Source organism: Cryptomeria japonica, chromosome 3 (genome assembly GCF_030272615.1).
Source record: "Cryptomeria japonica chromosome 3, Sugi_1.0, whole genome shotgun sequence".
NCBI classification, from domain to species: Eukaryota; Viridiplantae; Streptophyta; class Pinopsida; order Cupressales; family Cupressaceae; genus Cryptomeria; species Cryptomeria japonica.
The window spans coordinates 465,866,970-465,884,222 of NC_081407.1; the positions used below are offsets into that span (position 1 = coordinate 465,866,970).

Here is a 17,253-nt window from a genome sequence, read left to right on the forward strand (position 1 = left end):
AGCACACGCTTCGCTACAACCCAATGTTCAACTTTAGGAGCTCTCATGAAGCAAGAGATGTAGCTAACAGCATAACTGAGGTCGTCTAGTTGTAGTGAGATAGATGAGGCTGCCCACTAGTTGCATGAACGTTGATTCATTCACCACAAGTGAATTTGATTTGGTTGATAGTTTCAACCCTTTCTCCATAGGTGTATATGCAAGTTTGCAATCATTCATCTGGAACTTATCCAATAGACTCTTGGCATACTTCAACTAAGAAACAAAAATGTGACCATCCATCTGCCAAACATCTACACCAAGACAATAATGCAGAGGTCCCAAATCTATCATGTCAAAGGAGTGACAAATTATGTTTGATTTCTTCAATCAAATGTGCTGAGCTCCCACTATTGATCAAGTGATCAACATAGGCAACAAGAAAAAGATCATCACCAAATTGTTTGACATACAAATTAGAATCAGAAGGACGCCTCTAAAAAACCATGATAAACTAGGTACTTATCAATTTTCATGTACCATGCCCGAGGAGCCTGTTTGAGACCATAGAGTGCTTTCACCAATTGGCATACGTAGTGTTCTTTACCGACAACCTTGAAACCAAGAGGTTGTGTCATGTATGCCTCTTCCTCTAAATCACCATTGAGCAATGCACTCTTGATGTCCATTTGATGGACTTTCCATCCAAAATGGGCTGAAATAGCGAGGACAAGCTGAATGGTGCTCATTTTGGCTGTGGAAGCAAATGTTTCCTCATAGTCAATGCCCTCTTTTTGAGAAAACCCTTTGGCTACCAAACGAGCTTTATAATTATCAAGGGTTCCATCAGCCTTATACTTGATTTTATACACCCATTTGCAGCCAATGGGTTTCTGCCCAAGTGGAAGATCAGACAAGACCCGTGTTGTTCTTCACGAGACTATGGTGCTCAGCTTCCATAGCCTATTCCAACTCATGTATTCCTTTAGCCTCTGAATATGTCTGAGGCTCATAGACAATGTGAAAGTTAGCCATGAGCGCAAAGTTAACTGTATTCTTCTGCTTGCACTTCCTTCTAGTTGATCTACCCTCAATAAGCTCATCATCATGAAGATCACCAATGGTCTTGGCCCACAACTTAGGCTGGAGAGTAGAAGTACCAACATCCAATTTAGGGGGATCAACATCACCTAGGGTACCTAGAACAAATTCATCTGGATGCTGAACCAAATTCTCCTGAGGAAAGTCAGGTGGTGCAATATCATGCCTAGGGGACTCCACAGCTTCAGAGTCAGAGTCATCAGAATCCCTCCCATCTGGTGGACCTAAGGGAAGACGAACACCCAAATCCTTAGCCTTCAAAGGCTGGTCCTCGGGGCTTAAAACAGGGGAAGAGAGCTGAAAGGGCCCTCATTCTTCATCAAAAACAACATCACGACTGAATATGAGACAATCAGTGTCGACATCAATCAACCGATAAGCTTTGTGGTTACCATTGTAACTCGTGAACATGAGTTTTTGGCTCTTGGAATCATATTTTGTGCGATTGGCATCTAGAATCCAAACATAAGCAGTGGAGCCAAAGACTTTCAAGTGGTTGATTTTAGGTTTTCGTCCAAACCATGCCTCTTCTGGAGTCATCTTCTTAACGGCCTATGTAGGAGACTGGTTCAGGAGGTAGACTACAGTGTAAACTGCTTCAGCCAGAAATTTCTTTGGAGCATCCCCATGCTCCAACATTGATCGGGCCATTTCAATGATTGTGTGGTTTCGCCGCTCAACAACAACATTCTACTGAGGGGTGTAAAGTGTGCTAAGCTCACGCTTAATACCATGAGTTGCACAGAAGTTGGAGAAATCAGAAAATCAAAATCCCCCCCCATTGTCTGACCTAACAATGACTATTTGGCAGTAGGACTCATTTTCTACTAAGGCCTTAAATTTTTTAAACATGCTAAACACCTCTGATTTGTTTTCAAGAAAGTACACCCATATTCTTCTACTAAAATCATCGACAAATAATAGAAAATACCTGGATCCAATGACTGAGGGAGTGTTGATCAGTCCATACACATTTGCATGAACCAAATGCAATACCTTGAAGGCTCTCCTAGAACACCATTTGAAAACAGAGTTCAATGCTGCTAAGCTCCGCAAACTCCATGATTCTAAGTCTGAAACTCAAGTAAACCAACAACAAGACCCTCTCGAACAAGTTGAGAGAGATAGTGCACATTCAGGTGCCCATACCACTGATGCCAAAAGTTGCTGATGGAAGTACTTTTGGCTGCCATGGTGTGCTCCTGTGAATCACCAATGTCAACAAGTCTATAAAGACCATGATTCTCAAGACCCATAGCAACTGTAGTGCGAGTCTCCTTGTCAACAATATTGCATTTCTGAGAACTCAATAAAAAAATCCAACGTAGGAGACTGTCACATAATCTAACTAACTAACAGTAAATTTAGATTCATGCCAAGTACAAAGTATACACTAAGAAATATTAAATTTCTCCCTCTAGATTGAATATGCACGTTATGTCTTCGGACATGTAGTGTCGCGGTTAAAACACTTTGTTGGTGAAGCGGCCACCAAGGTTCAAACCCTTGCTGGGCCATTGTGCTCGTAGGCCTTGTGTCTTCGTTGGGCCGTTGTGCTTGTGGGTTTGAACAAGTGAAGTGTGGGGATGAGGTCCCCCGGTTGTGGCCTCACCGATTCATAGCTCCGGTTCAAGAGCATTTCACGTGGAGCCAGAGGGCGTGTCATGCCAGCATTGCCGGTCACGTTAAAAAGTTTACCAGGCATTTTTTTTTTTTTAAATATGCACGTTGCCCTTCTGACAACAGTATACTCTTCGCCTCCTCCAAAGATTACTAAATCAGTGAAAGACATGTACTCTGTAAACCAAACCCAGTGATATGTGAAATGCTAAGAGGCACCAAAGTCAATAACTAGGCAAATGATTTCACATGATCAAATGGTCGTTTGGCCATGAACACATAGAAGGAAGACTCCTGTTCAAAATGCGTAGTAGCATGGGCCTTCTGCTGAGACCCTCCTTGTCTAGATTGCTCAAATGCCAATTGTTTCTTGCAATCTTTCTTCATGTGGCCATACTTAAGACAATAGTTACACTAAATGTTCTTCTTAGGATTCTCCAGAGGCTTAGTTTGACCAATCTGCTAAAAGGACTTGCCTTTTCCCTCCTCCTTATCAGAGGCTTTTGCTATGAAAGTTGATTCAGAAGAGGAAGTATTGGTGTTGGTCCCAAACCGCTGCTTCCATCTATCATGCTATAGAAGCTTGTTGCAGAGGTCAAGAAACTTGAGATCAACATTGGTGGATGTGATATTGAGCGTCTCAATGAAATGCTCATAGGACCGAGGTAGACTTTTCAAAGTGATCATCACCATATCTTCTTCCTTCATTTTTCAACCGATAGCCTCCAACTAGTCACGACTATCTTTGATTTCTGTCAATTGCTCCTAGAGAGACATCTTCTCATCCATCATGATTGAAAAGAGCATGTTCTTGAGAAAGAACACTCTGCTCTTGTCTGAAATTTCGTAGACATCCTTCAAGTGGGTCAAGATCTCTGCAGTTGTCTTCTTGGAAGGGACTTGTGGCAGCTAATCAACAGTGACAGACAATTTGAGGAGCATGACAACTTCATTGTTGCGCTCATCATACTTGTCTTGATCTTTACCGATGGTGATAGGGAGAGATGTAGTACCTAGCACGACTTCGTCCAGGCACCAGTACTAGAAGATGGTGAGCATCTGTTGTTTCCAGGTGTTGTAGTTGCAGTTATTGAACTTCTGACTACTTTCCAACATACTGTTGGTCAAAACACAATCACAAATATCAAGGTCAAACTAGGTCAACCTTTTGAAGGCTCAAAAAACAAGGCAAAGGAATCTAATTAAAAAATCAAAGCAGAAATAGCCGCAACAACGAAATTTGAGGTAGTTGAGTCTAGAAAAAAAAAACACCACAAGTACCCATATTGCAAAAAGTGGACTAGAAATTTTTGAAACCCCAAGTCCAAGACCCAGATCGCAGAAAAAGAACTAAATGCAAAAAAAAAAAACCACGGATTTGAAAACCCTAGCCAGCATACATAGAGAAAATTCTGAGAGCGAGTAGAACACGGGTTGTAGAACACGAGACGAAATAATTCTGAACAAAAGATTTTGTGCAAGCAACACCCGTTGTGAGTATACATAGAGCTATCACAAACTTGCAAACCACGATTGTGGAAATCACAAGCAAAAAAACATACGGCAAGGGAAAGGCGCAAGCATAGAGAACAAAACTTGAAGTGTCGCGGAGAAAATACGTCGCATGGCTTAAACAAAGAACCCTCATCGCATGCACTTGAACAGAAAAAAGGCATCAAGAGTAGACGCAAAAAACGGCAAGGATTTCGTGTGAAAAAGAACTTTGAATCGCAAATGAAATCTGATGCAGGTCGCAAAAGAAAAAATAGGGTGTGCGAGAAAATTGTTAAAGTTGTGAAATACAACCTCACAAAACCCAGTGAACACTTGTATGCAAATAACCTGTCACAACGATGGAAGATTCACAAAACACAAAGATTGCTTTGAAAACTTAGAGCAAAAGAATGCAATAATAATAATCAGATTGGTAAGGATTACAAAGGGATCAATCCTTATAAAAGGAGATCAAAACTTAAAAAACATAAACCCTAAAAAGCAATTAATAATTAATAACGAATTAATTATTAATATTCCTAAGTTTAGCTTCCTAAATTTAGCTTAAGTGAAATAGAGAAAAGGTGACTTAATTATTAAATCAATATGATTTAATCAATTAAGTAAACTAATACCTTTTACTCTAACACCCCCCCTTAGGATGAAGTTAGGGATAAGCTAAAAAAACTAAGGACTAGCTGCTAGAAAACTAAAATGGGTCCCGACAACAAGGCTTGATGAGGTACCCAAGTACAATGAAATCTTTGTAAAGTGGAGAAAAAGGAGAAAACCTTGTGGGAACAAAACTCCTCTCCAAGAAGAGATGAAAGCTCAAGTGAAGGACTAAGAAGCCTCCAAACAAGAATGTTCCAAAAGATAGGAACAAAAGAAGAGCATGAAGAATCACTGAAGCATGAAGAAGCTGCAAACTTTGTCGTAGACTAACTGCTAAGATGCTATAATAGAAACCTCCTCTAAAACAAAAAATGATCAGGATCAAGAAGACATGAATCTACATGAGTGCCCTCAATGACACTACTCGAATCTAAATTAGATGGCAAACACAGGCAAAACATCTGGAACCCGAAGATACAGATGGCACAAGTACCAATAGTCTAAAGAATTGATCAAATGAAAAAAAGGAAGGTCGCCTCCAGAAATAGGAATGCAAGAGTGTCCATATGGTAAGTATTCCATCTCACCGAAATGCATGGGTAACCAGCCGCTGCATCTGCCTAGTACATAGGAACAAATACTGAATACATAGCTCACTCCAACGCGAAACCAAGGAAGCATTAGCACCAACAGTAGAAACCCCCCCATAATACTGACAAGGGAGAGGTATGACAGGTACACTGAATATGAAAGCCATAATGTAGTGCATGAAGAAGAACCAAGAACATCTGACCGTGCAGACATGAAAGTACAAGCAAATACAAAGGGTGTGCAAACCAAGGCACACACGCATGAGAAAGGTATGAAGGCAAACAAAGACAAACATCAACCCCCATGGCACTTTACATCATAGTGTGAGTACAATAAAACACAAAACTGATGTGCAAGATCCCATAATACAATGCAATACAAAGGCACTTTATCTCAGTGCGTTTACAAAATCATAAGTGCTTACAATGAAAGCTCAGAATGTCAAAAAAAGACATAAGGCTGGAAATACATGAAGAACAACCAAAAACAAGTCATCCCACGCAAACGAGAAGTTTCCATGATGTCATATGTCCAAGTAATTCACCAGAGTGTGAAAACACAAAAAACTAAATAAAATGTACCTGAAGTAAAATCTAGGAAAAGTGCATGCATGGTTGTGAAGAGCTCTGAAACACCGTCTCAGCGTCGCTGGAATCGTGAAAAACGGAGAAATTGGCGAAAGGTTATGAGCTCGGGACTGAAAACAACATCTCTGACTTCAAATTCAAACAACTGTAGAATGTACCAACAGCAAAAACAAGTGATGAAACCCACATATCTGGAAAGTAGATGAAACCAGCTTTCCGACGAAATCTCGTTTGCCAAAAAACGATATCATATGCCCAAGTTATGGCCAAAAGAAAAAAACCCCTCTTTTAAGACACAAAGAGGGTCACAAGGGCCATGCAAGTTGTGTGTACTTCTGACATCAGCAAAATATTCCAGGAATTTTCCCATCTGGCTGAAAAAAAAAAATCTCCCCTGAAAAGATCATGCCAGAAAAAAAAATTCCCATGCCGAAATATCAAGAAGAAAAACCCGACTGGAAAAAAAGGCGACGGCGGACGCCAAAAATGGGCTGAAAAAAAACGGGCGGCACCGAAAAAAGGCGCAAGTGGCCGGTAAACAACAGGTGTCAGAGAGGTTTGATGGGGGCGGCACTGGAAAAGACTAAAGGGGCCGCAAAAAGGAAACCCAGCGGCGAGAGGTGGGGACGGGAATTCCGTCAACCGGGTCCACGGCTGCAGTCCTTGTAGTCCGTACGATCCTACAAGGGCCCACCGACCCCCCCTTTATGGTTAAAAAAAAAAAATTAAAAAAAAAATTAGAAATAAAGTTTTTGATATATTTTTTTACAATGCTTTTTTTTAATAATTTTCCAAGGAAAAAAATTTTTAAAAACCAAAAAGGGCAGAATAAAAAATACCAAAATAAAAATTTCGAAGTGCGTGCAAGCGATACAGTCGTACAAGCAAAAAAAATCTGCCTCAGAGGTCAACAATGCCCAAAGTAGTCGAATTATGTATCAAAATTCGTGGAATCGGCCTCCTAAAGGCAACTGGAAGGTCCTTTTGTGCCCAAATTGCTCCGAAAATCAGGTGCCCCCTAGATCAGAAAAAAAAAGCTTAATCTTCAAACCCTCATAGATCTGGCCTCGTGAATCAAAAATTGACAAACAAAAAGTCAATCTTGACTATTTGACACATGTCGGATTCAATGGTGAGGTCCAAATCAACCCAAATTGCACATAAAACCTGCTATAGGTAGAATCTCCCTATCTGAAGAACAAGGAAAGCCTCACAAAACCTCACAAAACCCAGTGAACACCTGTATGTAAAGACCCTGTCACAACAATGGAAGATTCACAAAACACAAAGATTGCTTTGAAAACCTAGAGTAAAAGAATGCAATAATAATAATCAGATTGGTAAGAATTACAAAGGGATCAATCCTTATAAAAGGAGATCAAAACCTAAAAACATAAACCCTAAAAAGCAATTAATTTTTAATAATGAATTAATTATTAATATTCCTAAGTTTAGCTTCCTAAATTTAGCTTAAGTGAAATAGAGAAAAGGTGACTTAATTATTAAATCAATATGATTTAATTAATTAAGTAAACTAATAATACCTTTCACTCTAACAAAAATAACACAAGCAAAAACGCGAAACCAAAGAGAAAACACGAACACAAAACCCTCGTGTAGGCCACGAACACCACGAAAAAAAAATCTTCGAAAAACTCCTTCAACAAGCTCGAAAAAATCTTCACAAAAAACTTCGAAAAAAAAATTCACAAAAAAATTGTATTCCTGCTTTGATACCATAATATGGTAATTGGATGATTAACATTAGTTATGAAAGCTCTATTTAAAGAGATTACAAGGACGATGTTTCTTAATGCAACAATCATTAACTGAAGACCAAAATTAGAAACTAACTAAACTAAACTAAGATTACATTATTGACCATTAATAAGCAAATATGCTAATATTATTCTAATAGATTCAAGGCCACCGGGACATTGACAATTTCATGGAGTTAATTCATTTTGTCTTGAGTTACCAAATTGCCAAAAAATAAGGCCAATTCTAGGTATGAAACATCTCAAAATTGGAGTCAACATAGAATCGAGATAAAAATGGAAGGTTTGTTTAGTTTTGCCGACTTTTCAACCTCTAAAAAACCCTTGAAAAAATTAAAACCTAAACATTTCAATTTGCATTATGAATAAGAACCTTAGTTTGTTTCAAACGAAAACTATGACAGGAACCTTAGTTTGTTTCAAGCAAAGGAGGGGGAGGAGCAATCCAGGGATTCGTACACGAATGAGAATAACAAACACTTTGTTGAGTGAAAGAACAAGACCGAATATTAGGGTTAATGGGCTGGTTAGGGTTAATCCTCCTCAGTGTGACAAGGGTAGTGAAATTTGGACGAAGCCGGATGTGGGATGGATCAAAATAAATTTCAACGGTGTGTCCAAAGGTAATCCAAGTGCATCAAAAGTTGAATACATTGCGAGAAATGTAAAACGTGAAGTGCTAGAAAGGGGTGCACAAATATTGAATGATCGCACCAATAATGAAGCGGAGGCTCAAGCAACGCTCCTTGTTGTTTCTCTGGCAAATAGATTTTCAGTATCTAGACTCCATCTGGAAGGAGACTCGAAAATTGCAACCGATGCCATAGCTAAGAAAAGCACAGTGTTGGAAAATAAATAAAATCATTTCTATAATAGTGCAAAAACTTAGTAAGTTTCGAGATTTTAAAATTTTGCATGTTCAGAGAGGGAAACAAGGAGGCAGATTATTTATCCAATTGGGGGTGTGAGCTCAATGAGCAGGAGGTGAGATGGTGGGATGACTCACGGGAAGAGCAAGGGTTAGTAAGCCCGTTGGAAGGTGATGTCACTTGATGAGGTGAAAGAGCCACGTGAGGTGGCGAACAATTGTTATCCTCATAAAATTGGCAAGAATTTATGAGAGAATGTCACATCAAACAGTGATGATAATGGAAGGACAAGGAGTACATCACCAAATCTCCCTTTCACATGCTGCGTGGTGGGATTCAAGCACTTCAAGCAGGATTGGTATGTGTGGGTATTAATGGCAAGGAAAGGTGGTGGCACACATACCACAGCTTTCGATTTGAAAGGTTTTCATGAGTATGGTAAGGATGTTTAATTCTCAAAAAGCGTTGCATAGGGGTTAAATAGAGTCGATGGTAAGGATATTTTAATTTTGTGTGCGACTAGAAGGAGGTAGCAGTGGAAGCTTGGTGGCACAATGGTGATAATGGAAGCAAATTTCTCCCTTGTCACAACAAAATAGCGTTTGGTGTTTATTAGGACGATTTCAAAAGATAGAATGCGTAATGTCTTCAAGATAGACGACCCGAAGTTCTTCTAGATGGTGGACACCCTGGTGGGAGGAGAATTTATGGAATTCGAATTTAGGTACAAAACAAATACAAATCTGGTTTAGATGTTTTTTGCATGGGGGCTTGAATTAGGAACGAAGGACAACATAATGTGGGTCATGAGGGAAAGCGTAAAGGAGGAATGGAAGTTTAAAATGGAGTCCTTCAAAACAATGGTGAGGCCATGGGTAGGATTTGTAGCCATAAACGGAGAATGGATACACTCAGCAGAGTTTGTGCCGCCCGTGAGACCCTTTATGACTTGGGGAGCGGACATGGACCAAGAAGCATGGGGGGAGAAGGCACAGGTGGGTTAGGACTACATCAAGGCCTACCTGTGAAACAGGAAACAGATGGCGAACGTGTTGGGGCCAAATGAGCCAAGTAAGTCAAAGAAGAAAAGCGAATTCAAGGAGGACTACTAGCTAACCCGTAAGAAGCCAATAAATTAAACTTACATAGATAGTTTAGTTTTCCTTGCATAGTGGATATTTTAGACTATTAATAGTTGATAATTTGCATAAGACTTTGTAATTGCTCATGGTATGTAGGTGTTGGATAAATGGAGTAGGATATGGTGGTTAAATTTTGTATAATTTTGACTCTGTGGGTGTTAAGTTACAGATAGTGTGAATCGATGTAGCTGTTTTTGAGGAAATTAATAAAAATATAAGATTTACCTATCAAAAAACATTATATAATAAAATCATAAATTAAAACTAATATAATTTTTATAATGTATATATTTAATTTTTAGCATAATCAATATATTTAATTTTTAATGCATATAAAAATTAAATATATTAATTTTGAATATAAATTTATATATATATATCTTTACGATTTTTGTACAAACATACCCAAACGTACTCAATACCCCAAATTTTTTCAGTACAGGTGGACCATACGCACATACTCAATTCCGATTCCAATTTCGATTTGATAGCTTATAGATTTTGTCACCATTAAAGGCCTCCACAACAGATTAGGGGCTATGAAATTAGGGATATTGAAATCGTTGGACTCTGTTGGGAGTTTGTTTGAGAGCAACTCCATCCCATTATTTCTTATTAATATTAAAATCACATGTGTTTGATATAATATAGTATTTTATATTATTTCTTCATAAATTATCCTATATTATATATTATGCTATGTTTATTATATATTATAATATACTTAAATTTTACACAAACTATAAATATAATATATAGATTTATATATTATCCACCTTGTTCGTCGAGGTGGTGGGGTTAAGCCCACTACCTTGGCAAGATTGAAGGCATCCTGGTCTCGACAAGAGTTGGGATGGATCAAAATGATCTTTGATGGGGCTTTGTGGGGTGACCCAAGGCTATTCGTCGAGGTGGTGGGGTTAAGCCCACTACCTTGGCAAGATTGAAGGCATCCTGGTCTCGACAAGAGTTGGGATGGATCAAAATGATCTTTGATGGGGCTTTGTGGGGTGACCCAAGGCTATCTAGGGCTGGGTGTACTTTCAAAAACCATGACAAGGTGGTGATTACTAATTTGATCATCCCACTACTAGTTGGCACCAACAAAGAGTGAAACTGAAAGCTATTTGGGATGGGCTTAATGAAGGTCTAAGTATTGGAATTAAAAGCAAAATGTGGAAGGTGATTCTCATATCACAATCAATGCGTTGAGAGCGAGGAAGAATTGCAATTAGAAGCTCAACAACATCTTGATAGATTAACTTGGACTACTGAAAGATTTTGATGAGTTCAAGGTGGGGCACGTATACAAGGAAGTCAATAAGGAGTCCAATGAGCTGGCAAATAAAGCTGCTAACATAGCAAGTGTCGCGAATGCGTAGTGGCACTAGCAACCAATTGGCAGCAATCATTAGTTTGGCAAAAGGATTAATAATCTTTTTTAAGGTCAAAGGATTGTGTAGTACATTTCATAGCAGATGATTCATTAAGTATGCTTGGCAAAGTGCAATGAAATCATTGCAATTAATGCATTGGAAGATTTTTATGGGGCTGCCTCTAGTCATTGTTCATTGTACTTTTTGGCTGGTGAGATGAAGCCAACAATGTGTTTGCAGTCAAGGGTGAGGCAAATGGCCTTTAATGGCATCATTATAGAACTTGTCTCAATAAGATTTTCAAAATTAAGTCACCAATTGTGTTGGAAGCAATAAAATGGTTTTGGAGCATGTCTTTATGTTGGACATGACAAGGTTTAAGGTAAATATGGTAGTCTCTTCACAATTTGTAGCAATGTTAGCGAAAGCCTTAATTCATTCCAAGTTGTGTGGGGGTTTAAACGAGGTTTCGGAATGACAATGAAAAATGTTGAGACCTAGCATCCCAAGGAATGTTGGTATCTAGCCAATGGTGTCTTCCTGGTCGATAGGATTGTGGGTTCCTTTCCTCAGCAAGGCAGTAGGAGACAATGTGGACTTCCTAAAAGCCATCACCAATGTTGCCAACCTGGATCACAGTGTCTAGTCCTTTGCATTCATAGAGAGCTCAGAGCCTAGTTGAGATACTCACGAGGGTAACAAAGTGAAAATTGAATCTTCGATTCAATATGTTTTCTAAGCTGAATGTAAAAATGATAATGGTTAGCCGATGTAGCTGCTTTGCAGCAATTTGTATATGATAGTAAGATAAAGATAAGAGGTGCAATCTGGCCCTCCTTTGGAGCTATCATTTTGTAAATTTTTACCATATTTTAATACATGTGGTGTACACCGTACAACCCCCAAAGTCATCTAGCTTATCAAAAGATAATAAATATATTTGTATATTGCTTGGACTCTTCAATATAATATTAAAGATATATATATATATATAATATTATAATATATTTACATATTCTATATAATATATAAATGTAAATTTAAACACATAATTTTATAATATTATATAAATGAGCATATCTTGTCAAAAAAGATTATTCTCCTCACGCAAGCATCCAGTAAGATATTTTCAGCGCTTTAAGAAAATTGGTCAAAATAAGGAATCTCAGCAATAGAAGGGCAGATATAGTTCTAAATGAGGAAGCGAGTGAGTGCATCTAGTGCAGGTTGTAACATATGCTGTGGATTAGAGAGAGCTGAACTTTTAAATTTGTCCCTCTCAAACATATTGGATAGAGTTAGGTGTACTTTCCATGAGAAAGCCTTAATGTAATTGGACTCTCAAAACAGTTGTATGAATGCGTGCAAACTCTTAGGTTATTTGTTTTGGTTAATTCAGTCCTTTTATGGTTTATTTAAACTATACAAAATTTTAATCATGACCCCATTGTCATCATCCTTGTATATTATTATGGTTGAAGCTTTTTGCTGAACATTAAAAGAGAATAACAAGAAACTGAAATTGATGGGATTAAAAGTATTCAATAATGGCAGTCCACTTGTCATTAGTCCTTTCTACTCAAGAAGGTAGATTCATTAAAGATATTTTTAAGGAACTAGAGACTGCCTCTAGGCAGATTGTCAAAAGTGAAACATAAATTTTCAGTTTTTAATGATCACACAAGTGTACAAGATTTCTTCACAAGGACATTGGGCCCTGAGAAGACCTCTAAATTACATAAAACTAATTAGAAATCCTCATCTCTTCAAATCCAAGACACAGAATAATTTGTAACAAAATACTATTGAAAGCATTAAGAACAATCTAGCAAGTTGGAAGAGCCATTATCTTTTTTCTCCTACAAGTAGTTTTATCCTTCTAGAATCTAATATATAGTCTTCAATCAATTCCTTTCCTACTAGTTTTCTATTCTTTAGGCTCCTAAGATTATTGGATGAATTCTGTGCCCCTTCTTTGGCATGGAACCAACGAGCCACATACATTTCCCCTTTCGCTTGGAATAACTTTTGCTTACCTACTTATAAGCAAGCTTCAAACTCTTAATCCAGAGAGTGTAAAGTGAGCATTCGATGCCCTGCCAAAGTGGGCCCCTATTGGTGCTCCAACAGCCAAGGTTCCCTTCTACCCTCATTTACCCAATAAAAAAAAGGACATTTCATTGCCTACAGATTTATCTCTCAATATTTACTTTAACTTAAGGTTGTTTACAGAAATTTACTGGGCCTAGACCCTTTAAAGTTGAATACAAATGCTTGATTACTGCAGATCCTTAAAACAATCTTTACTGTTGTAAAAACTCCAAATAGAACAACATTTAGGATAGTATTTATCTATCTCAATCCCTTATTCAAAAGGAAATTGACTGGAAAAAACACAAGCATTCTATGATAATACAACAAATCTTCAGAGATTTTGCAACTTTTAAATTGCTGTGATCATACCAATATTTCAGTCTGACAGAAAATATAAAGGATGATTAATAGGAAATAGAATATTTACAAATTTGTTGACTCGAATTGTATATGTCTGAGAATCCAATGTTTTAATCTTTATCTCAACAGTTGGATCAGAACATTCGCCCTGATCTCTTTCTGAAATAGTGATTTCATTACCCTTGCAGTCAGCCATCCTTTTGTGTTGCCTCCTGTCTACTGAACATCGCAGCAAAATATCAGAGGAAATCCAAAATGTTCTACAAACTCAAAATTCTCCTATAAAATGAGGATACAATCAAGAAATCTGGGTTAGTACCATACCAATAACTATCAGTTCAAAGTGGCTCGATTGACTACAAAACATTTAAAAGCATTGACAAAAAATGATGGGTAGCATTGAAAATGCCTGAAAGAAAAAAATATAACCACAAATCATACTGAATGACAAAAGATATCCTTGAGAAAAAAACCGTCTTTACCCCACTCAAGCTTAAAATGCATTTGGAAATTACAGTTCATCAAGTATTAGAAAATATATAAGACTTCTTTGCACTGCAGGCTCTTAAAACATTGCACACACAATCCTATAGAGAAGTTGTACTCAGCATTTATCAGGCGTTTGAGACTGAAGTCACTATTAAAGGAGACCTTCCAACATTTTTCCATAGATTTTTTGTCAATGTACACATGGATAGATATTAATAGCTTGATACGAAAGGAATGTTCTGTCAGCAGTCAGGTAGGTCTGAATAGCTGTATAAGGCATCTGAGTAATGTTCCTTTTTTAACTGCAGCAGTTTAACAATTGGCCTGTCAGGTTAGGAATAGCATAGTTGGAACTGTAGTTACTTTCAGTTAGCTAAAAGTGGAATGAGGAGGATGTGTGGTCAGTTAGTTAGGATTGTAGTGGACGGGGATGTGTGGTTAGTTAACTGTTTGGAACAGCCAATGAAGGGCATTATTTATCTGTTAACTACCACTAGTTTAGGAGTGATTGCCACTGATTTAGTATCACATGATATGGAGACTATAGCAAGTGCTGAGAGAACCCATCTTTTTGAAATTGAAAACCCAAAACTTCATTTCTCTGAGAGTAAAGCAATGTTGCTTTCAGCAGTTCTAAAATCTTGCTGTGGAAATCTGCACAACATTCAGTTAGTTCCTTGGGGATGGATACCGTCTGGGCAGTTCAAGGTAAAGTACTTAAGGAGGAACGTGGAAAATATCGACAGGATTATCAGAACATCAACATTGCAGACTGCAGAACTTTGTAAAGATTCTCAAGGAGCATATATCAGATCATTATGGGGACGGAAACACTCAAGGAGCATAACAAGAATCAGGCATATGTATCAGACTGGTATGCAGAGCTTTGCTAGTTCTATTGATGGGTAGATTCAAATTGTATGAATGCGTTTGAAAAAATATTAAAAATACAACAATATTTATCGCTGTAGTATTTCTGTGTTGTTTTCTAAATGCATTTAGATTAGATTATTACAAGCTTTGCCTATACCAATGTCAGGATCAGAAACCTAAGATTATTAAATAGGATCATATTCTGTAAGAAAATGAAGATTTGAAAATTATCAACAATTAAAATCAGAATTTGTTCATTAAATAAGGCTCATTATGACTGATTTAACAAAAGACGAGATTATTTCATATTACACCTTATACAGATGCATCAAAATGAGAATTAGCCAGTGTAATTTGTAAGACCTCAAAAGGTAATGTAAGTATTGGTGATAGCGGGCAAACTTTACTTTCCAACCAAAAGACCAGTCATACTTTTTATAAATAGCCTGGAGATGGTACTTAACTATTTGTTATATATTGCATTTACACTTCTGCAAGATCACATGGAGCATCCCCACATGATTTGCAACCTGGATCAGCATGAGGAGAGAACTCCAACTTATGACTGTACCACTGTCAAATGGCCAAGAAACGAAAGCTTCTGAATAAATCACCTTATTATGATTTTCTAATGTGCATTGATGTCTATAAAGACTATACTGACTTCACTAGTTTTATAAGCTTACAAGTTTAATTGGAAGGTGAAATCATTAGAGACACATGTGCGATGTTGAAGCATTACTGCTATAAAATTTAAACAAGTTAAATGACTATACAGTAAAAAGGACGTGAAAAGAAATATTGGTGATATTCCCTAAATAGATATAGTGACCTATTGAATTTTGGACTTTATATGGAAAATTGATTTTCTACCATGTTACAAATTCACTTAGATTCATGCACGGACCTGGGTCCTCTTCATACAAGTCCAGATTCTGGTACTAGTCCTCTGTAGTTTATGACAGGTTCCTCCCAAGCACATCCAAGTTCAGCAGAGCATTCCGAGGCAAAAATGTGGACCAAATCAATTTTTTTTACTATTCTTTTATTTTTCCTTTTTGACCTCCCACATTGACATGTCAACATAAAAAAACAGCCCTAAACATAACATTTGCCCCCAAAACAACTTTCAACAAAAAAAAACATTTTCCTCATTTTATAGACATGAACGCAAAACACACAAACCAAATACTTTTCCTCATTTTCATTCTTGCTTGCCATTGCACATTCATTGCACATAAAAAGCTGAAAATTGATCATGAAAATTCCGAAGATGTTTGATTGCTATTCCTACACAACTCATTTCCCAAGCAATCATGAAGTAAGATTCTAGGACTGGAGAACAAGTCATTTTGGTTTTTTTCTTCTACAAAGTATCATTTTTGTTTCGTTTTCTATTCTTCTGCATTTAAATGAGTTAGGATATACAATTTTTTTGTGTTTTCATTTGTTTGAAATGTATTGTTTTCCAAACTTTTTCCATAATTATTACAATGGCAGTCAATTCTAGCTTCATAGACCAACCTCGCTTCAAAACAGACCCAAATTCACCGTTGTAGAAATATGTTGACTTGTTACAACTGAATCCAAGTGGTGGCATATATGCTTGGATTCGGAATGTGTGTGGTGTTCAATATACAAGCTTGTACAATCAAGTGAAAGACTATATGTCTGGTATGCCTAGAATGAGCATCAAACGTTTCCCAAGCAAGAAGGCTGCACCTATGCCAACATCTACATTGTTGGAATGTATTAGAGTAGGAGCAAGCAAGAGCAGTAGTTGACCTTAAAACAAGCCATCCTTTGGCAACGAGAGGATCTCAATCAAGGAGGCCCCATGTTCTCCATCTCCTAGTGTTCCTAAAGTTGTGGTAGAGTACCACCTATTTTTGGCCACACCTGTAAAATGAAGGGGCCATTCAAAAAGGCATTTCAATGAATCCAAAGAAATCATTGGTCAACACATTGCCAGATGCATTTATGCAAATAGCTTATCCATTGCTTGATCAACATATTGACAAGAAAAGGTGATAAATATTAATGAGACTCCAAAAAGATATGTACAAGGGCTTGGGTTTAGAGAAGCTGTGCAACACCTTACTAACACATCAGATGAAACTTGTAGAAAATTATTTAAGCCCATCAAGAATTTGCAAAAAGAGACATAGGTGTGGTGTAGAGACCCACCCATTTGTGGTCATACATGTAGAATAGTCTACCACAACTAAGAAAAAAAAAGGGCCATTGGAAAAGGCACTTCAAAATGAATCCAAAGAGGTTAGTCA

General features: G+C 37.6%; 1 protein-coding gene across 7 annotated transcripts in view; it reads right to left on the reverse strand.

Moving 5' to 3' along the window:
- Positions 1–17,253, reverse strand: part of LOC131078410 (ubiquitin-like domain-containing protein CIP73) — a 142,596-nt gene that overhangs the window by 113,670 nt on the left and 11,673 nt on the right. For 5 of the 7 annotated variants that reach the window (XR_009113781.2, XR_009113783.2, XM_058016103.2 and 2 more), the window contains exon 2: positions 13,674–13,825. Coding sequence is in view for 5 of the 7 variants with exons in the window: in XM_058016103.2 (XP_057872086.2) it covers positions 13,674–13,802 (129 nt within the window). In the remaining 2 variants the exon portion in view is untranslated. Of the gene's footprint in view, positions 1–13,673; positions 13,886–17,253 lie in introns of all 7 variants that reach the window. The other 2 variants (XM_058016100.2, XM_058016101.2) reach the window with 2 other exon arrangements.